Source organism: Panthera pardus, unplaced genomic scaffold, assembly GCF_024362965.1.
Source record: "Panthera pardus isolate Hobbes unplaced genomic scaffold, ASM2436296v1 HiC_scaffold_22, whole genome shotgun sequence".
In the NCBI taxonomy this organism is placed as follows: domain Eukaryota; kingdom Metazoa; phylum Chordata; class Mammalia; order Carnivora; family Felidae; genus Panthera; species Panthera pardus.
The window spans coordinates 37,384,558-37,406,395 of record NW_026526788.1 but is presented as its reverse complement, the minus strand read 5'-3'; the positions used below and the strand labels follow the sequence as shown (position 1 = coordinate 37,406,395).

Below are 21,838 nucleotides of genomic sequence, written 5' to 3'. Positions count from 1 at the left end.
GCATGGGGCTCTGTGCTGCAGCACAGAGCCTGCCTGGGATTCTCTCTCTCCCTCTCTCTGTGTCTCTTCTCTGTTCTCTCTCTCAAAATAAACTTAAAAAAAATTTTGTTAAACAAAAACAAAACAAGACAGCTATGAAGGACATTTTGAGGACAGTGGGGGACATTCAAATCTGGACTAAATAATTAGATGATCTTAGGAACTTGATTTTCCTGGGTACAGTGATGGTATTGGGGTTTATAGAGGCAAATGGCCTTATTTAGGGGACATGCTAAGGTTGTTAGGGGTGGGATGTCATAATATTTGTCACTTTCAAATGTTTGCAGTATGGATAGATACAGTTTGGTAAAATACTGTTGAATCTAAATGGTGGGTTTATGGACATTTGTTGTACTTTTCTCTCAACTTTTCTGCATAGTTGAGAAGATTTATAATAGAGACTGAGAAAAGTGGGCCCATCCACTTCACTGAGAGATGTTTTTAAAAACTAATTATCTTAAAATTAATAGACTTTTTGGGGCAGTTTCAGGTCTATAGAAAAATTGAGCTAGTACAGAGAGTTCTCCTATTCAACCCTTCTGCTTCCCCTGTTAGCATCTTGCATTAATGGGGTTCATTTGTTGCAATTGATGAATTATGATGAATTGATGTATATATGACATACATATTTTAAACGTTTATTTATTTATTTTTTTTTTTAATTTTTTTTTTCAACGTTTTTTATTTATTTTTGGGACAGAGAGAGACAGAGCATGAACGGGGGAGGGGCAGAGAGAGAGGGAGACACAGAATCGGAAGCAGGCTCCAGGCTCCGAGCCATCAGCCCAGAGCCTGATGTGGGGCTCGAACTCACAGACCGCGAGATCGTGACCTGGCTGAAGTCGGACGCTTAACCGACTGCGCCACCCAGGCGCCCCAAACGTTTATTTATTTTTTGAGAAACAGAGTGAGTGGGGGAGGAGCAGAGAGACAGGGAGACACAGAATCTGAAGCAGGCTCCAGGCTCTGAGCTGTCAGCACAGAGCCCAATGCAGGGCTCGAACTCATGAACCATGAGATCATGACCTGAGCCGAAGTTGGACGCTTAACTGACTGAGCCACCCAGATGCCCCATCGATGAGCCAATATTAATATAATAGTATTCTTTTTAAGTTTATTTTTTTTAGTAATCTCTACACCCAATGTGGGGCTGGAACTTACGACCCTGAGATCAAGAGTTACATGCTCCACCGACGGAGCCAGCCAGGCGCCTCTGTAATAGTATTAAAGTCCATAGCTGAAATGAGGAGTCATTCTTGGTGTTGTACATTCTGTGGGTTTGGACATGTGTATCCACATCATAGTATCATAGAGAATAGTTTCACTGCCCTAAAAATCTTCTGTGTTCCTCCTAGTGCTCCCTTCCTTCCCACCCCGCACCCCCCCTCCTGCCCCCCCCCCCCCCCAGCCCAGCCCCTGCAACCACTGATCTTTATACCGTCTCCGTAGTTTTGCCTTGTCCAGGATGTCATATTGCTGGAATCACACAGTATGTAGCCTCTTTGGATTGGCTTCTTCTGCTTAGTAATACGTATTTGAGTTTGCTCCATGTCTTCTCATGCCTTGGTAGCTCATTTCTTTTTATTGCTGAATAATTTAAAATCATGTGAATGTGCTACACGATACAGATTTTTAGTAACGAATCCTTTTTCATTTGACAATTAAAAGAGAAATACAGGCAGGGCACTGCGCAGGCAAACTGCAGATAGTGCTCCAAGTCCCTCTCTCCTGCGGGTTCACGGCCGGGCCAGGAGAGAGCGCCGGTCAGGGAGAGGTGTGCGTGCGCATGCGCCTCGCGCTAGCTGTCTCTGGGGTGTGTGTGGCCCCTGCGGGGACGGCGTTCGGTGGCAGCACCAGGCTCGGCGGTCTTTCCCGCTATTTCTCACTCCCTGTAACCCCCACACAGGTGTTCCCTCAGAGCTCCTCGTGGAGTGGCCAGAACATCTTCGAGAACATCAAGGACTCTGATAAGATGCTGAGCATCCGAGCCCACGGCACCGAGGTACAGGCCCAGAATAAACGGAGTCTGTTGCAGCACAATAACTCCACACAGACGGACATCTTCTATGCAGACAGGCTGGAGGAGAGAAGGGAGCCGGGCCCCCCAGGAGGCAGCAGCTCTTTCCTGCACAAGCCGTTCCCTGCGGGACCCTTTCCCGTCTCCCCCCAGGCCTGTCCCAGCGCGTCCGAGCGCAGCCTCAGCTCCTTCCGCTCAGACACCTCCGGGGAGCGTGGCTACGGGCTGGTGGATGTGCGCAGCCGGCGACCGCTGCTGCCCTTCGACACAGAGGGGGGCCCCTGCGGGGCGGCAGAGGCCCCCCTGGATAAGACAGAACCTGAGAGCTCCAGCAGCGGCGGGACCTGGCCCAAGGCTGTGCTCGGCTCCGCGGCAGGGCCCGAGAAGCTCTCTGTTTATAAGAAACCAAAGCAAAGAAAGTCTATCTTTGACCCTAACACTTTCAAACGCCCCCAGACTCCCCCCAAAATTGACTACCTGCTCCCAGGCCCTGGGTCTGCTCACTCTCCCCAGACCTCTAAGAGGGTGGGGCCTCTGACGCCCCCAAAACCTCCCAGGAGGAGCGACTCCATTAAGTTCCAGCATAGACTGGAAACCAGTTCCGAGTCTGAGGCTACTCTGGTCGGCAGCTCCCCGTCTGCCAGCCCCCCGAGCGCACTGCCCCCTGGCGTGGACCCCGGGGAACTCACGCACACCTCACCCCCTCGCAAGGCCAGAGTCCGCATTGCTTCCAGCTACTACCCTGAAGGGGACGGGGACTCCTCCTATCTGCCTGCCAAGAAGTCCTGTGACGGGGACCTCACCTCCCAGAAGATGGACGAGCTGGGGCAGAAGCGCCGTCGTCCAAAGTCAGCTCCCAGCTTCCGGCCCAAGCTGGCTCCAGTAGTGATTCCTGCTCAGTTCCTGGAGGTAGAGCTCAATCCTGGGGTGGGGGTGAAGGCGTGGGGAGGGACCCTGAACCGGTGTCCCCAGCTTCATGTTCAGCCCTGGCTCCTTTGCCTTCTTTCTAAGCACCTACTCGAGGATGGGGTACCTGGTGGGTGCCATGAGAAGGAGCCCTCCTTAGGAGATTAGAAAGTAATGTAGGGGGCGTGCATGTTAGTGGCCATATGATGCCAAGACAGGAACACTTTCTTGGGTGTGGTGTTTGATTTGCTTTTCCAACAAGAAGCTTTTGAACTGCACAACAAAAGCAAGTGACATGGCCCTGCCTGGAAGGGTCTTGGGAGCCAAGACAGCACTTGTGAGTCTGTTACCGGCAGCAGGAGGTGGCGGGCAGCTTGCTTGTGTGGGTATGGTAGTCACTTTCAGATGGGAGTGATTGCTGTGAGCTGGAGAACAGATCCATGCCACTCTGTGGACAAAGACCCTGGCACAGGCATGCATGTTTTGAGGAGCTGTCACATCTGTGCCAGAGGCACCTGTGCATTCCACCTCCTGCACATAATTTGTTTACTTGAGAGAATGGATTCTTTCTCTGGGGTTTTCTTCCAGAGTAGTTTTGAAGGAGGTTCTTCCCTTCCAGGAGTGTAAGGCAACATGAATGAGCAGTGACCTCTCCCAACTGTCCCGTCATGTGTCCGAGTGGGAGAGCGAGTACGTAGGGGACAGACTTGCAGATGCCTGTGCATTTCCATTTCCAGCCACTGTCTCTCATCTTTGGCCCTGCAGGAGCAGAAGTGTGTCCCGGCCAGTGGAGAACTCTGCCCAGAGCTTCAGGAATGGTCCCCTTACTCACCAGGGCACCCCAGCAGGCACAGCAACCCCCCATTCTACCCTGGCAGGGCGTCTGTGGGTGAGTTGTTGGGGCTGGGGAGGAGGGTCCATAGTGGGCTCACGGAGCCCTGTATGAGATCTGTATGAGCACTCTCCTAGGGAGAGTGGAGTCAGTCATGTCAAGGTGCTACTGTGTGTCCTCAGCCCTGAGGTCCAAAGATCTAGCAATGACTTCCCCTCTCTGAGATGTTTAATCTTCTATCAGGGACATTTCTTAGCTTTTCAGACCACCTCTCCATAGCAGCCTGGGAAATAGGAAGCCATAAAGTGAGTTCTCCCATTTTACAGATGCAGAAAGCCAATAGTTTGCACAGGTCTGGGGCAGGCTGGGTGCTTTGGGGTGATTGTTCTTACCCAGTCCATTTCTAGGTACTGTTCCCCGGAGTATGACCCCGAGCACCACTGTGAGCTCCATCCTGAGGAACCCCATCTACACTGTGCGTAGCCACAGGGTCGGCCCATGCAGCTCTCCGCCTGTGCCCAGAGAGGTCGGCCCCCAGGGTTTGCACCCCAGGTATGTAAAGTCACCCGCCACTTACCTGCACGCCAGCCGGCCAAATTCGTGTGCACAAAAAGCTACTGGTGCACAGAGTGGCCCATGGGCAGAGAAGCGTCCCTGCCAAGCTGAGAAGGGGCTGGTTAGAGTAGCGCTGGGACCCCAGGAGGAGTGAACTTTAAGGGTGTTCTCTTCATTCACCAACAAGAAGCTTGAAAAGACATTTAAAGGTGCCTGCGTGGCTTAGTCAGTTAAGCATTCACCTTCGGCTCAGGTCGTAATCTCATGGTTCATGGGTTCAAGCCCCACATCGGGCTCTCTGCTGTCAGCACAGAGCCTGCTTTGGATCATCTGTCCCCCTCTCTCTCTCTGCCCCTCCCCTGCTGGTTCTCTCTCTGTCTCTCTCTGTCTCTCTGTCTCTCTGTCTCTCTCTCTGTAAAATAAAGAAAAGGCATTTAAAGAGAGAGTGATGGCAGCTGGTGCTTAAGTGCTCACATGCCAGGCACTGTGCCGGACCATTTAAACCTCGTCTCTTTTGGGGTGCCTGGGTGGCTCAGTAGGTTAGGCGTCCAACTTCGGCTCAGGTCATGATCTCACGGTTCATGAGTTCGAACCCCGCGTCGGGCTCTGTGCTGACAGCCCAGAGCCTGGAGCCTGCTTCAGATTCTGTGTCTCCCTCTCTCTCTGCCCTTCCCCTGCTCGCACTCTGTTTCTGTATCTCTCAAAAATAAATAAACGTTAAAAAAAAAATTAAAAAGAAAACAAACAAACCTCGTCTCTTGTAATTGCCACAGTGACCTTGCGAGCTAAGGACTGTTGTTGTCTCTGGTGTATAGATGAGGAGACTGAGCCTTAAAAAGTGAATGGACTGGCTCAGGGTCACCCATTCCTTCATTCGGTTGTTTGACAGGTTTTAATTTTGCACCTACTATGTGGCATGGACTGTACTAGTTCCAGGAGACTATACAGTGGAGGACTAAACCAGTGAGCTTCTTTTCATGTGGCCTTTATGTTGGCGTGTGGGAGGCAGAGAGAAAAATGAACAGAGTGATACCAGGTGATGTTGAGTAGCTCTGAAGACCGCAAAACGGAGCGACCAGCTAGGCTGTGACTTGGAAGAGGGTGGACAGTTAGATTGGGTGGGCGGGAGGGCCCTGCGGTGGGGGCAGAGTGGGGATGCTACCGGGATCCAGAGGCTGAGATGAGGTCAGCTACACAAGACCTGGGTGGAGTCTCCAGGAAGGAGGGCCGTAGGACCACAGCCCAGTGGAACAGTGCAGTAGGCTGGCACAGAGTGGGGAGCTTGGCACGGGTACAGTGAATCAGGAGAAGAGCACAGGTTATAGGGCACAGATCCTGTAGAGCCTGTAGCCATGATGCAACGTTTGGAGTTTTTCCTAGTTTAGGTTTTAAGCTGGGAAGAGAGGTGGTCTCATTACATAGCTAGAAAAGGACATTGTTGGGCCTGATTGGAGGCCCCTGATACGGGTGATGCCTGGGCTCTCTGCCCTCCAGCGTCCTAGGCAGCTGTCCTGAGTGAGGTATATAGGTTCCTCTCCAAGGTCCTTGGTGCCCATCCAGCCTCCCCCACCCATCCTGGAGGAGAGACACCACTTCTCTGGGCACAGACAGGATTCTGAGCCTGTTTTTTCCCGGTAGAGCCCAGTCCTGGTCCAGGGCCAAAGTGAGTATGCCACTCCTCTACCTTCACAGCCCTTTCTCTGTAGGCAGGACCCTCACTGGGTGCCGCCTCTGGGTATGGCAGTCTGTTGTCCCCAGCTAATGGCAGGTGGCTTCTGGGCCTCCCTTCTGTGGGCTCAGGGATGTGTTGGGCCAGGCCCGCTGCTTGTTTCTCCCCAGCGGCTGGGTCTGGTTCTGGTCTTCTCCTGATGCCTCACCTGTCTGCTTCTCTTGCAGCGTCCAGCATCAGGGACGCCTGAGCCTGGATCTGAGCCACAGGACTGGCAGCGACTACTCAGAGATGAGAACCTCTCATGGGTCCAACTCTCTGCCCTCCAGCGCCCGCCTTGGTAACTGTGCCACTGGAACCTTCTCACCTTAATGGGGCCTGTTTTCCTCTCTGCCTGCATCCTTGTGGCCAGGCCTCCCGGTGGCCTGCCCCCATGGGCCCTTCTCTGCTCCTGGGGCTGAGGTTGGCTCCACATTGCACTCAGAGTCATCTCCCTTAGCCTTCTGTGTCTCTTAGGCCTTCCCTAGCAGCCACGTGGTTGTTCCAGGTGACCCATGGCGCCCACGAGCCTTACTCTCTGTCCCTGAGCCTGTCAGCGATTCCGGGGGTTTATATCACTGCTCACTTGTGGGAAATGGAACCCAGAGAGAGAGACTGGCAGTTCCCTCACATAGGCATTCCGGTGGTGTTGCTTCCAGCCATGTGGGGTGGAGACAAGCAGTTCCCTCTGTCACTTGGGTTACTGTCCTTGTCCAGGGCTAGGAGTGAGATTTGTGGGATTCTGCTCTGGAGCGGTCCAGGCCCGCAGTTTACTCAAATACCGGGTTAATATCTGCTTTCCTAGACCGTTTCACATTTAGGCACCCTCAGGGGTAAGTAGCAGGGCCTGCTTTGCATTTGTCCTGACTGTGCCTCTTTCTTAACTACTGAAGGGGTGGTGAAGGAGCAAGGGGTGGTGTTAAATCACAGCCCTGAAGTTTTGTCCCCTTGTGGAACCACAGGGTCTTCGAGCAACTTGCAGTTCAAGGCGGAACGCATTAAAATCCCTTCGACACCAAGATACCCACGGTCTGTTGTGGGCTCCGACAGAGGTGAGAACTCAGCACTCCCCTCCTCTCCTGCTAGCTGACTCCAGCCTCATTGTGTGCATTGTCTGGGTGCAGCGGGCAACCTCCTCCTCATCCCAGCCAGTCCGTGCATGCCTCAGGCCTGGTGACACGGGGGATAGAGAGGCCACGCAGAGCCCGGCACCTAAATTCGAGACCATGTGGTGTGGCCATGGTGTGGAGCCAACCGTGTGCCTGGATCACATCTCCCTCTTGGTCTCGGCTACAGGAGAACGGAGATGTGAGACTGCGGCCCGAATTACTTTGCACCTCTCCCGGCAGGTTCGTTGTCACATTCTGAGTGCAGCACGCCTCCCCAGTCACCCCTGAACATCGACACCCTGTCCTCATGTAGCCAGTCCCAGACCTCAGCCTCCACGTTGCCCAGGATTGCCGTCAACCCCGCAGCCCTCGGGGAACGGAGAAAGGACCGGTGAGCGGGACCGGGCATCTGTGCCGTGGGCATGGCAGTGGGCGGTGTGTCCCTGCAGGGGGCGGGGCTTGTTGGGAGAGGCAGCAGGTGTGGGAGGGTTCTGACAGGGTTGATCCCAGGGCCAGGCTGCTTTGGGTCACCTAGCGTTCTCTGGTGTGTTGCTCCAAAGCTTCACCAGGAAGCCCTGCCACGGGGTGGTATGCGTAGGGGGCAAAGTGAGGGGCAGATAGGCTGCTTCCGCTGAGTGTCCACGAGAGGTGGTGAGCTGTAGCAAGTGACACTGGACCACCTGGTGGTGACGATGCAGTGGCACCGTTCACTGCTTCCCTGGCCCTTGATGAAGCACTTCCGTGTCACAAGTCAGGAAATGCTCACAGTGACCCCATGAGCATCGTTATCACCGTCATCATCATTATTGGCTCTGTTTTACAGATAAGGAACCTGAGGCCAGAGGTTGGAGTGACAGGTCTGTGGTCACGTGATTGGTGGCCAGCCCACCTTTATTAGAATCAGGTCCCGTCCTTACTCTTTGCTTTTTGGCCTCAGGACACACCTGCATCGCTTGCCCCCTCATTCCCAGGCTTTTTTTTTTTTTTTTTTTTTAAATTAAGTAATTAATTTATTTTGAGAGAGAGAGAGAGAAAGAGTGCTCATGCACATTTGAGCAGGGGAGGGGCAGAGACAGAGGGAGAGAGAATCCCAAGCAGGCTCTGCACTGTCAGCGCAGAACCCGACTTGGGGCTCGATCTCACGAACTGTGTGAGATCATGACTTGAGCCGAAATCTAGAGTCAGACGCTTAACCGATTGAGCCACCGGGTGGCCCCCACTGAGCTTTTTATTGTGAAATAAAATATACACAGAAGAAAACATACATAAAGCACAGAAGTATAGCTTAGCCATTTATTGGTTTATTGTAAAATGTTGCCCAATCTGCTGAGGTTTCAGGTTAACTTAAGGCTGGTATCAGTCCAGACATGCTTCCTCTGCGGGGTCCCTCACTCCCCCCACAAGCTCTGCACACCTCACCCAACTCTCTTGTTCTTCACAGTAGAATTTACCAGGTCATACTTATAGTGAAGAGGTCCTATCCAGATCCTAAACCTTCAGAAGATCTGATGAAACTCAAACTTGGCTTTATTGAATCACTTAAAAGCAACAGAGCCACTCTTGTTCCCCTCAAATCCAAAATGCTGAGGGCGCTCGTCACTGTGAGCCACGGAAGAGACCCTGCAGGGTGGGCCCAGCATTAGGAAAGTCCTTTGACTTGAAAATCTGAATTTGTAAGACAACCTAACAAGTAACCTAAGAACCTGGCACATACTAACTGGAGCACAGAAGTATACCTAAACGCCAACGCACCTTGGCCCACAGAAGAAGCATGTACGGTTCATGTGGGAGTGTCTCGCCCATGTGACATATACACAGGAGCACAAACCGGCACTAAGTCCTGGGTCTGGTGGGTGGTTTTACCTAAGCCCAGCTTAGGTCATTGAGAAACTAGGTGACAACTGAAGTGAGTTCCCTGGAAGCAGAAAGGGCCTTGTCACCTGTGGTCGGGTATCCCCTCAGTTCCTGTAGTGTACAGAGAACTGGGCACTGCTCTGGGGAGAGAAAAGTGTCCACATTCCTGCCTGCACGGTGCTCTAGTTGGAGGCATGAAATTTAGCATGTGTAGCCTGACTGAAGAAAAAGCAGCCTCTTTCCCCTGATTCTAAAGTACATTATCCTATAACTTCTCATTATAGAAAATGGGGAAAATAGAAAAGTGGAAGAGAAGTCACATATAATCTCCTCAACCGAAGATTCGGTTGCTGTTTCCCTTCTGTTAAGTGTGTGATGTACATTGTTTAAAGGCATGTTTTATTTGTATTTTCCATACAGAAATACTTGCTTCAAAGTATTTGTTATATCGTGAAGTATGCTTTGTTAATCTCTTTCACAACGCAGCCTTATTCTGAGAAAACTCTTGTGCCTACTGTAAGAAACGTAGATCATTAAGGGGATGAAAAAGTAAGGATCACCTCAAGTCCCTCACCTAGAGGTGCCATTTGGTAGGGTCCTTCATAGAGACGTCTCCATGCATGAGGAGACACGTGTACATGTACAGGTTTATGTAAATAAGATTACACCCACCTGTGTGCTCATGCAGTGTGTGCCTTCTGTGTCTTTCCGTGTCGGCAAATCCTGACTCATATCGTTCATAACGGCTTTGTGCCTTCTGTTATATGGCTCTTACCTCCTGCTTTTTTGAGATAGAAGTATGTTTTGGAGGTGGAACACAGGAAGGGTGATCAGCAGGGGATGAGGAGCCCAGACCAGAAACGAGATCTGCCTGCACCTGCTGTGCTGTCCTCCGAGGCTGGCTGGGGGTGTGAGGGTGGTGTGGTGGCTGCTGGATAAGGGTTCTTATAACTCCAGACTGCTAGTGCTCTGATACGTGTTGCGTCTGGAAGTGACCACGGGTGCAAGCCAGGGACTGAGGTGTCTGAGCTGCAGGGTCAGGGAGGGCATTGCGGCTGGGTGAGTTTGGGAGGAGGAGAGGGCAGGGAAGGTGAAGGGATGAGTCAAGAAGGATTGTCATCTCAGATCGCCAGAGGACTGAGCCTTGGGCCGTGGAGTCCCAGCCCGAGGCCCGCTGTGCTGGAGAGACTACTGTGCCTCTAGGTGGCAGGGGTAGGGTGGCTCAGCGGCCTGCCGGTCTGTCTGGCAGTCTGTCACGGTCTGTGAGTCTGCCCCCACCCACGTGCTCTGGAGGGGAGCCCAAGGACGTGGTGCTCCAGCTGGCTCCTCCCTGGACCTTTGGCTGCGGTTTTGTCCCGAGAGGAAGAGCTTAGGACAGCACAGTCCTCATGGGATGATTTGGCATCACCTGGCCATCTTTCTCTCCGTTAGGTTCCAGGCGTCTGTCATCCTTCTCTGAGCATCCCTCTTTTCTTTCTAACTTTTTGCACCTTCCAGATGTCTTCACCACCACAGATCCCTCCTGAGACTGCCCGTGGCCACCAGGCCCAGGTTTTCCTCCCTGAGGAGTCTGAGGTTGGCCTGACATGAGGCCCCCGCCTGAGCCCCCTCGTGCCCTTGGCACGGTGGACGGCTGCCCCCGGGCCAGCAAGTGCATGGTCACCGCCTTGCTCCGAGCCTCCCTGCTCCCTTTTTAATGGCTTGGGTTTGCGGCTTAATTTCCATGGTCATTGTACATCACCCTATATACTGGTAAATATAAAAAGTGATACTTTATATTGTTTCTTCTGGGTGACTGTCATCACAGGAGCCATTTCTTTTCCTCCTGGGGCATCTTGGGACCCCACTGGGGTTTGTAAATTGCACATTCTGTTGAGGCAACTCTCACGTATGAAACTTTGCGCTTTTTCCCTGCTATATCAGTGTTTATAATTCACATGGCCCATTTTTTGTGTCTTTGGGACTGGGTGCTTCTGTGTCCATTTGGGGGTGTCGTGCTTATATTGCATGAGGTTGTGGGAATGTGTACCACTGCCATACAAAGTGGGGTCATTGTGTTTTCATCCAGCTGCGTCATTATAGGAGCACCTGGCGATCCCTGGCCCTTTCTGCGTAGCCGATTGCATGCCCGACTTCAGATTTTCCCCATCCCTTTCCTTTGTGTTTGAGTCCCCACAACTGTTGGCTCTCTTCCAAGGCCCTATGTGGAGGAGCCACGCCACGTCAAGCTGCAGAAGGGCTCGGAGCCTCTGGGCATCTCCATCGTGAGTGGAGAGAAGGGCGGGGTCTACGTCTCCAAGGTGACTGGGGGAAGCATCGCCCACCAGGCTGGCCTCGAGTATGGGGATCAGTTACTTGAGGTAAGTGGGAGCTGGCCTTCTGCACTTTGTACTTCCCTCCGCCTTTCCTCCCCCGGTCCCCACCCCCCACCACATCACCAAGCGTGCTCTGCATGTTTCCTAGTTCAATGGCATAAACCTGCGGAGCGCCACGGAGCAACAGGCCCGGCTCATCATTGGACAGCAGTGTGACACTATCACCATTCTGGCCCAGTACAACCCACATATGCACCAGCTCAGCTGCCACTCTCGGTCCAGGTGAGGGCCTGGCCTCTACGGGGGCCATCTGGGCTGGGGGAGGAGAGAGGGTGCAGCCAAGGTGCTAGCTGTATGTTCTGGGCCGTTTGGTTGCTGTAAGAGGGGAGTTGGCCAGCCCTGGACTTGGGGAGAAGGACATATAGGGGGAGGATGTGAAGTAGGATACCTGAGGTGTGGGTTTGGAAGCATGTGGCTGGGTCCCCCGGTGCAGCAGGAAGCCCCACACAGGTGTGTGGTAGCCAGGAGCTGAGGCCCTGGGGGCAGGATTCTCACGCAGAGTGTTCTGGCCCTCAGTCCCCGAGCAGACGCTGCCTGTCTCTGCCCCCGAGCTGTGGGTTGCAGGGCACGTGAGAGAAGGGGAGCACCTGCCCCTGCCATGCAGCACTGTGCAGCTCAGCGAAGGGGGCGGGATGTGCAAACACAGTGAATGTGTGTGCCCCCAGGCCGGCACCTTCAGAGAGGACCCCCTGGTTGAGGACGGATGGGGAGGAGAAGACAGGCAGATCCTGTCGGGTGGATGACCCGAGTCCAAGCTCCCAGGAGAGCTACTCTTCTCAGGGCTCAGAGCCATGTGACCCGGTCTCTGTTCACAGCCCAGCCCTGGTCACCGCCAGAGAGCGGGTGGCTGGGGACGGCTGAGGACTGTGTGCCTTTCCTTACTCTTCCTGACCTCGGTCCCCAGCTCCCACCTGGACCCTGTTGGCGCTCACTCCACTCTCCAGGGCAGCAGCGCCACCAGCCCGGAGCATCCCTCTGTCATCGACCCGCTGATGGAGCAGGACGAGGGCCCTGGTGCACCCCCGGCCAAGCAGAGCACCCCCAGTTCCAGGTCAGCAAATGCGTGCTGTTCCCGCATCTGCTCCCCGGCCCGGTGGGGTGGACAGGCAGCCATCGCTGTGGCCTGAGCACATCCTGCCGGCGTCCCCCTGTGCCGCAGACCGCAGAGCAGCTTGTCAGGATCTGGGATGGGAAGCGTGCCATTCCTTCTTCCTCCCTCCGTCCCGACCTTTCCTCACTTTCTTGTTTTTCTCCTTTTTTCTCATTGACTTGTTCTTAGCTCTGCCTCCTTTCCTTCCTCCTTTTTTCATCTACTCGTTTTCTGACTGTCTTTAGACAGAATTCCACAGTCAACACCCAACCAGGACCTGGGCTGTGGCCATCACCAGCAGTCGCCCCCAGGGAGCCACGGGTTTAGAGGGTGACAGGCAGGTGTCCAGGCATGTGCAGCATGTGCTGGGAGAGCCACTGTGGGCCATGACGGAGCAGTCAGTGAGAGTGTGACAGGGAGCTGTGACAGTTAAGTTGAAATGTTCAGGGTGAGCAGGGGTTAGCCACGCAAGTGGTGGGCGTGGAGAGGGGTCAGGAGGAGGGGGTCAACTTTTGTGTAGCAGCAGGATCCAGAGGGAAGATGGGGAGAGGGCCACCGGGCCAGGGCACATGGCAATCATTCTGTAGTTCCGGACAGAGCCATCCCCTTGACCAAGCCCCGGCCTCACCCAGGATGCAGCCACCTTGGTCCTCTGCCCTGGGTCCATCTCGCTGGAACCTGTCTGCAGTAATCACAGCCGGCCTGTCCCCTGGGGCCCCCTCATTGGTGACAGGCACTGTCGTGTTGCCTCCACTCAGTTTGCTGGCACTCAGTCTCCCTCCTACATTGTGAGTTCCTTGATGGCAAGGGGCCCTCTCTTCGTGGTTTAGCATGGTCTCTGGGCCATAGAAGCTGCTCAGTAAACATTGCTGAATGGTTTGTTTTGTGCCCTGAATCATGAGACCGGCTCTCAGTTCTGGCAGAACAAGGTCAGGAGAACACGTGCCGTCCAGGTGGGGAGAGACGCTGCCTATGGCGCTCGGCTGGCAGCTGGGCCAGGAAGTAGGGGTGTTGATTTCTACTCGATCCCCAGCTCGTTTTCTCAAGTGGGGCCACGTTTTCACCTCTACAAACCCCAGCAGCCGGCCTGTAAACCAAGTCACTAGAACCAGAACCCAGATGGAACCACCTGTCAGCTCCCAGTGGTTCTGAGATCTCATGGAGTGAGCGGAAAACTGTCCAGTCATTAGCCTGTTTGGTCGTTCATGCCCTGCTCCCCGCCGTGTGCGATTGAGGAACTTTATTTTCCTAACCAAAAGGATGGTGGGAGAAGCCAACAAGAAGACCCCAGAGCCGAGACTTGTCTTCATCAAAAAGTCCCAGCTGGAGCTTGGCGTGCATTTATGTGGAGGGAACCTGCACGGGGTGTTTGTGGCTGAGGTGGAGGATGATAGTCCTGCCAAGGGCCCCGATGGCCTTGTGCCAGGAGACCTCATCCTTGAGGTGAGTTCTGGGCTGCCGAGCAGCACGCCCGCCCTTCTCTGCCCACACCTCTGGACTCTTGTGATCTCAAGTGGCCCAGGAGGCAGAGAGCACAGCTTCTTGTCTGGCGCCCCCTGTTGAATGCTTTGAGGATCCTCGGGGTGGGTCACAGGGATGTGGGCAGGGCCCTGGCTTGGGCGCTGGTGTCGGGAGGGAAGCAGGAGGCAGGATGCTCTGCTGTGTGAGCAGCAGGACTGTGGTCTGATGGAGTGTCTTCTCCCTCTGGCTGGGTCGACCCCTTTGATGGGGGAGAGGGCTCATAGGTGTTCAAAGACACAAGTAGCACGAGTGAGATAAAGTGCCATGTTTTATAACCCTTACTTGCTGGGGAACTGGCACAGGGTCTCTCCTGGGAGAAACTGTTGAGGGCAGGGCGGACACTGGCAGAGGACTGGCAGGTCCAGACTGCCTCTGGGCAGAGGACTAGGCCTTACCTGCAGAGGTGAGGCAGGCAGATTCCCAGTTGAGGGGATCTTAAATCTCTGCCTTGTCCCACAACTGCCCACTCATGGGTACCCAGGCCGCCCCGGCCCCTGTCCTCTGACCTCAATTCCCTGTCCTTGGGCAGTACGGCAGTCTGGACATGCGCGGCAAGACGGTGGAGGAGGTCTATGTGGAGATGCTGAAGCCCAAGGACGGTGTCCGTCTCAAGGTGCAGTACCGCCCTGAGGAGTTTACCAAGGTGAAGGGCCTGCCTGGTGACAGCTTCTACATCAGGTACCAGGGGCCAGGGCTTCTGGGGATTCAGGGCCAGGGGCGGGGCTTCCTGAGGAGACTGGTCCTGATGAGTGTCTCTGAAACACAGAGGGTGGGACCAGGGTCCTTGTTGCTTGGGTCCCAAACCACAAGTTCACAGTGAGATGCTTATGACTTAGGAAAATGCCTGAGGGTTTGCAGGACCACACAGGCTCCCTAGGGTTTGGGGCCTGGGAAATTTTGAGGCCACAGAACCCCATTTTCCAGTGGGCTGCACTCTTCTCCTGCCCTCCCCCCCGACCCAAGTCTGCAGATTCATCTGTAGTGTGTGCCCAAAGTGCTTTATGATTTGTGTGTGGCTCAGACAGCAGGTGTTGTCTAGAAGGGGCTCACAGTTCCTTCATGTTCTCTAAGTTCTGAAGCCACAATGAATAAAAATGCTGATCAACTAACTGTGTACCATAAGGTACAGGTCTCTGTCTCTAGGACATCTTCCTTGGTGGGAGATGACATTTCCATCCTGAGGAGTTTCCATTCTATAGGAACCATTGACCTTGACTCAGGGAAGAAAGTCCTTCCATTTGGAAGGGGTGATATGGTTTTGGTCCTTGGCAACAAGATCTTTCTCTGATGGATGTGAGGCAGCCCTTGTCCCCAGGGAGCCCCTGGTCTCAGGGAGGCAAGGTGACTTTGTCTGTTACGTTAAAGCCAGGGCTCCCTCCTTTGGGAACTGCCACCAGGAAGGGGAGAGGTGGGTCCTGATTGTGGCCTGGGGAAAGCTTAGAGCAGGGGGACTGTCCCAGGAGACTGGCTGCCAAGTTGTGTGGCTGGTCAGTCCTCCAGTAGCCAGCAGCTTCTGATCCCGGTCCTTCTGTCACCTGGTCCAGGACCCTCTATGACCGGCTGGCCGAGGTGGAGCATGAGCTGAGCTTTAAGAAAGATGACATCCTCTACATTGACGACACTTTGCCTCAGGGCACATTTGGGTCCTGGATGGCCTGGCAGCTGGACGAGAATGCCCAGAAGATCCAGCGCGGGCAGATCCCCAGCAAATACGTGTAAGTGTTCGTGTCTGGGCTTGGGGGTAGGGTGGGGCCCAACCTGGGGCTGTCCCACAGGATTGGGACGCATTCCGCCGTGCACCCTGGCTCTGGTCTGTATGTTTTGCCCACACCGCTTGTCCAAAAAGCTGCTCCTAGCACAATTCAATGTTTGTAAGTCACTGCTATATGGAAGCACGGTGGCAACTTAGGAGACATAACTTTATTTTTAACCGATTTATTGAGATATATTCATCCACCGTGCAGTTCACCCAAAGTGTACAGGTTCAGTGGCTTTCAGTGTATTCACAGCCATGTGCCACTGTCCCCAACATCCATTTTAGAGCCTTCCCATCACCTCAGAAGCAGCCCTGTCCCCGTTAGCTATTAGCTGCCTCCTGCCCCTGCTACCCAAGGTGGCCATGACTGCTTCCTGCCCCTGTTGAGTTCCCTGTTGTGGACTTTCATGCGAGTGTGGTCTTCCGAGACTGGGTTCTTGCTTGCACTTAGCATAACCATTTTCAAGGTGGTTTCATGTTGCGGTGTGCATGCGTGTCTCATTCCTTCTTTTGGCAGGAAGTGTAACTTATCCTGTCACCAAGGGAGGGCTGTCCTAGCAGCTCCTTTTGACACTCACCTGAGTGTAGCAATTGTCCCGCTCTGAGAGCTCCCCCAGCACTGGGGTGTGTGTCGCCCCCACAGCAGTGGTCCCAAGGGGTCCTTGGTGGCATGGGTGGGTGATGTGGCCAACGAACCTGGAGAGGAGTGTTGGAGGAGCCTGGAGTCCTGGCTCGCACCCTCTGCACGGGCAGGGCAGGACGGGCGGGAGGTGGTCCCTAGGCCCTTCCCAGCACCACTGTTCCCTGTGACCACAGGATGGACCAAGAATTCTCCAGGAGACTCAGCATGTCTGAAGTCAAAGACGACAACAACGCCACAAAGACGCTGTCGGCAGCTGCACGCAGATCCTTCTTCCGAAGGAAACATAAGCACAAACGCAGCGGGTCCAAAGATGGGAAGGACCTCCTGGCCTTGGACACCTTTTCCAACGACACCATTCCACTCTTTGAAGGCAAGGCTGAGCACACTTGCTCAGAATTAGGTTTGCCATTGACTGCAGAAACCGCACAGCAGTGACAGTGACTTAGACAAGATAGAGGCTTGCTCTGCTCTCGTGCAGAAGCAGTTGTCTGGGTTGGGGTGGCGGCGCAGCTGTCCCCAGGGCCTGCCCTCTGTGTGACATTGCAGCTCCAGCTGTCACATCCGTGTCCAGGCAGCAGGAAGGAGGATGGGGCAAGAGTGTGCTGCAGCCGCGTGCGCCTCTTTAAACGGCTTACCTGGAAGTCCCACCGTGTGACTTCTGTTCACATCTCATTGACTACTTGCATCGGCAAGAGACCCTGAAAAAGCAGGGTCTTAGCTGGCACTGTGCCGGCCTCAGTACCTAGTAAGGAAGAGAGGAAGGATAGGCATTGGATGGGCGGAAGCAGCCTCTGCTCGATGCGTTGCTCCTGGTTTGTTTCGGGGTTATCATAGGCTGTTTGGTGGTAACCGAGAGCCACCAGTCTCTGCGGATCTTTGGCCTTTTCTGGCTTCACTCCTGTGTCCATTGATGATTCTTACAAGATCTTTCCAGGACCAGGCACCCAGCCAGGGCTGGAGTTGCATATTTGGGAGCGTCAGACATCCCCTGGCAGATTGCCCTTGTGGAAAGGGTGCACTTGTCCTGTAAAGCAGGAGGCCCTTGTGAATGCCGCTCCTGGGACCCGGGTGTGTGTCCAGTGTCCTAGAATGTCGCCCTCACGGGCAGGCAGGCAGTGAAGGTGGCATTGAGCAGCAGCCAGTAGGATAGCTGGTTTCTTCCTTCCCTGCCTTCCTCCCCTCCTCCCTTTTTTATTTTTAAAATTAAGGCTTTAGGCACAGGGGGTTGAGTGAATCCCACCCTTGTTCATGGTCTCTGTCTCTCCCCATCAGGACAGGGTTGGCAAACCCCAGCCAGTGGGCCACATCTGTTTTTCTGTGTCCTGGAGCTAAGAATGGATCTTTCTGTGTAGTCTTTTCTATTCTACTCTATTCTACTCTACTCTATTCTTTTCTTTTCTTTTATTATTTTATTTATTATTTTGTTTTTATTTTTTTAATATTTATTTACTTTTGAGAGACAGACAGAGAGACAGTGTGAGCAGGGGAGGGGCAGAGAGAGAGACACACACACACAATCTGAAGCAGGCTTCAGGCACTGTACTGTCAGCACAGAGCCCGATGCGGGGCCTGAACACAAACTGTGAGATCATGACCTGAGCCAAAGTCAAGCGATTAACCAGCTGAGCCACCCAGGCGCCCTGATGTTTACATGTTTAAATGTAAAATGTAAGAAAGACTATCTTTAGCTGCATGAACCTTTTGGCAAAAACCTTTGCTTGGTTTTGTTGATCTTTACAGAAAAATCTGTTGATATCTTAAAGCAAGGTTTTGTTCTTTAGTTTTTTTGTTTTTTTCCCCTTTCATTTTTTTGATCTTTAGTTTCACATTCCCCTTCCCCTTTTCCCGTAGACACCATCTCTGGTGTCTTCCATGCGTGTCCTGGGGACGTCTTTGAAGAATAGAAATTTGTCCATTCTTCGTTTGGTTCTTCGGGGTTTTTACGTTACATATTTGGAAATTGTGTTTAGGCACACACACCTTTTGATTTATGATCCTTCCTTGGTAAATTGACCCTTTTGTTCATTATGAAATAATCTTCATCTCTATTAATGTTTCTTGCCTTAGAGTCTGTTTTGTCTGAATTGTGACACCCATTTTCTTTTTGTTAGTTTTTGCATAGTTCACCTTTCCTGTCTCTCTCGTTTAAACTGTTCCGTAGCTTTATATGTAAATGTCTCCTGTAAGCAGGTTGTAGGGTGTTTTTGTTTTTTTTGTTTTTTGTTTTGTTTTGTTTTTTAATGTTTACATATTTTTGAGAGAGAGACAGACCATGAGCGGGGAGGGGCAGAGAGAGAGGGCGACACAGAATCTGAAGCAGGCTCCAGGCTCTGAGCTGTCAGCACAGAGCCTGACACGGGGCTCAAACTCAGAGACCGCGAGATCGTGACCTGAGCCAAAGTCAAATGCTTAGCCAAGTGAACCACTTAGGCACCCCTAGGGTTTTTTTGTTTTTTTTTTAAACCCACTGTGACAATTTGTCTTTTTTCATTTTTTGAAATATCATATATGTAAAGAAAGTGCACATACATTTACAGAACAGTGTATGACATGAGCTTTCACAGTCTGAGTGAGCATACTTGTAGCAATCTTTATCATCTGATCAGAGTATTTAATTACCCGATTAAATATACTGGTAGGTTTGGATTTACTTTTACTGTCTTACCATTTGTTTTCTGTGGTTCTGTCTGTTTTATGTTTCTTTTGTTTCCTTGCTTACCTTTTTTTTTTTTGGCTGCATCAAGTATTTTCATTATTCTGTGTCCCCCAGTCCGTCTGTTCGTTTTCCTAATTGATTTTGTTCCTTGGGGGGTTGTAGGAGGCCTCACGGCATACGTGTCTGCCTCAGCACCAACATAAGTCATCACTCTGGCCATTTCCCTAAAAATTCTAAAACACGGGAAGCCTCTGACTTCCAGGTACCTCCTCCCCGCCATTCCCGTTACCACTTTCATTCGACGTGTATTTTGAGCCGGAGACCGTATCGTTGGTGTGCACGCCAGTAATTCACTTGTAGGCGCCCTGCCTCCTGCTCTTCACGCCTGCCTGCAGCTCTGCCCCCCGCGCATGCTCCCTCCTTCCCGCCGAGCAGCTCCCTTTAGCGTCTCTTGTTTCCCTGCTTCCTTGAGATAGAGTCGACATGTAACCCTGTGTGGGTTTAAGGTCCACAACGTGATGATTTGTTACATGTGTCGCGCAGTAGGTACCATAGTACCACAGCAAGGTGAGTTAACGTGTTACTTCACCTCACATAGTGGCTGTTTTGTTGTTGCTGTGGGGGGACCTTTAGCACTTCCTGTCATGCAGGATCCTGGGCGACACATTCTCTCCCTGTTTGCTTATGTGTTTTCCCATCATCTTTGGAGACTTTCACTCCAAATGGAGTGAAAAATGGATATGGATATGCAAACGGATATGGAATTTTAAACGGGCAGTCTTTTATTTCTGCGTTTTCAAGATACGGTCTTCTGGCTTTCGTGGGGCATTCATTTCCTAAGGCTGCGGTAGCAAATATCACAGGTGTTGTGGCTAACACAATGTACGTTTATTCTCTCACAGTCCTGGGAGCTAGAAGTCCAAAATCTACCTTTGGGTGCAAAAAAAAAAAAAAAAAAAAAAAAAAAAAAGGCATGGCAGGCCCACACTCCCTCCAGGGCTCTAGGGGAGAATCTGTTTCTTACAGCTTCTGGTGGCTGCCAGCGTGCCTACACGTGTGGCCACATCACCAGCATCTTCACATCTCTCTGCTCCGTGTTCCTTCACCTTCTCCATGTTTGTCTGTCTCAGAACTCCCTCTGTCGCTCACAAGGGCCCACGTGATTGCGCTCAGGGCCTGGGCGATCCAGGATGAGCGCCTCCTCCGAAGATGCTTCACTCAGTTACTCTTCGCTCTGTAAGGGAACAGTCCCAGGTTCCGGCGCTGGGGGAGACTTGCTCTAGGGGGCGCGTTGCAGCCTCCCCCCACGTCGTTTCCGGTGAGAAGTCATCTTTCACGTTGTTCGCCGTGCGGAAGGTAACGTGTGTCTGACCCTTCTCCATCCCCCCGGCTGTCTTGAAGATCTTCCTTGTCTGCGTTTCTCAGCAGTCCTACCACGAGGTACGAGGTGTGGTTTTATGTCTACTCGGCTGGGGCTTCGGTGGTGGCGGTGGGTGGTTCTTAGCGCTTCCGGAATCTGAGGCCGGACGTTTTTGTCAGTTTTGGAAAAGGACGGTCCGGTGTTTCTCGTAAGCTCCTTCTGTGCTGTTCTTCTCTCTCCTGTACGTCAGTTGTTTGGCGATGTCCCTTATGTTTTATATGCCTTTCCATCTCTTTTTTTGTCTCCGTGCTTCAGCCTGGAGAGCCTGGATGTTTTCAGCAGACCTTTTTCTTGCTCAGTAATCCACATAACTTTAAATTTACCATCTTAACAGTTGTAAGTGTGGTACAGTTGAGTAGTGTTAAGTGTATTTGCACCGTTGTGCCCAAGACCTCTAGAACTTTTTATCGGGCTGTACTGAAACCGTACCCACCGAACACTAATTTTCCCTCCCCCCCCATTCCCCACCTTGACACCCCCATCACCTTCTACTTCTGTTTCTATGATTTTGACTACTTGAGACATTTTCACATGAGTGGAATCATACAGCATTTGGCTTTTTATGATGGGCTTAATTGCTTAGCAAATATCCTGCAGTCTCATCCATGTTGTAGTATGACAGGATTTCTTTGGATTTCTTTTTGTTTGTTTGTTTGTTTAAGGCTACATAGTATTCCATTGTGTATACCTACCCCATTTTCTTTATTCATCTTGCAGTGAATTTGGGTTCCTTCTGCCTCTTGGCTATTATGAAGAAGGCTGGATGAACATGGGTGTGCTAATATCTCTGCTTTGAATTCTTTTGGCTATATTACTGGGAGTGGGATTGCTTTATCGTATGGTTTCTATTTTTTTTTTTAATGTTTATTTATTTTTGAGACAGAGAGAGACAGAGCATGAATGGGGGAGGGTCAGAGAGAGAGGGAGACACAGAATCTGAAACAGGCTCTAGGCTCTGTCCGCACAGAGCCCGACGCAGGGCTCGAACTCACAAACTGTGAGATCATGACCTGAGCCAAAGTCGGACACCCAACCGACTGAGCCACCCAGGCACCCCTCTATTTTTAATTTTCTTGAAGGACCTCCATACTGTTTTCCATAATGGCTGCATTATTTTACATTTCCACCAACAGTGCACAAAGGTTCTGATTTATCTGCATTCTCGCCAACTTGTTATTTTCTGTTCTTTTCATGTGGCTATCCTAATGGGTGTAAAGGTCGTATCTGAGGGTAGTTTTTGATTTGCATTTCTCTTATAATTAGTGATGTAGAGCATTTTTTAAAAAAAAATAAACTTGTTGGCCATTTGTATATCTTCTTTGGAGAATTGTCCATTCTAATCCTTAGCCTGTTTTTA

At 52.1% G+C, this 21,838-nt stretch overlaps 1 protein-coding gene across 4 annotated transcripts in view; it reads left to right on the top strand.

Annotated features, from left to right (window-relative positions):
* Positions 1-21,838, top strand: part of DLG5 (discs large MAGUK scaffold protein 5) — a 126,954-nt gene that overhangs the window by 93,128 nt on the left and 11,988 nt on the right. For 3 of the 4 annotated variants that reach the window (XM_053909623.1, XM_053909625.1, XM_053909621.1), the window contains 13 exons: positions 1,946-2,965; positions 3,728-3,851; positions 4,202-4,346; positions 6,246-6,358; positions 7,020-7,109; positions 7,407-7,557; positions 11,218-11,380; positions 11,484-11,617; positions 12,300-12,446; positions 13,745-13,928; positions 14,536-14,684; positions 15,551-15,721; positions 16,579-16,775. In XM_053909623.1, the coding sequence (XP_053765598.1) occupies positions 1,946-2,965; positions 3,728-3,851; positions 4,202-4,346; positions 6,246-6,358; positions 7,020-7,109; positions 7,407-7,557; positions 11,218-11,380; positions 11,484-11,617; positions 12,300-12,446; positions 13,745-13,928; positions 14,536-14,684; positions 15,551-15,721; positions 16,579-16,775 (2,788 nt within the window). The remainder of the gene's footprint in view (positions 1-1,945; positions 2,966-3,727; positions 3,852-4,201; positions 4,347-6,245; positions 6,359-7,019; positions 7,110-7,406; positions 7,558-11,217; positions 11,381-11,483; positions 11,618-12,299; positions 12,447-13,744; positions 13,929-14,535; positions 14,685-15,550; positions 15,722-16,578; positions 16,776-21,838) is intronic. The other variant, XM_053909622.1, reaches the window with a different exon arrangement.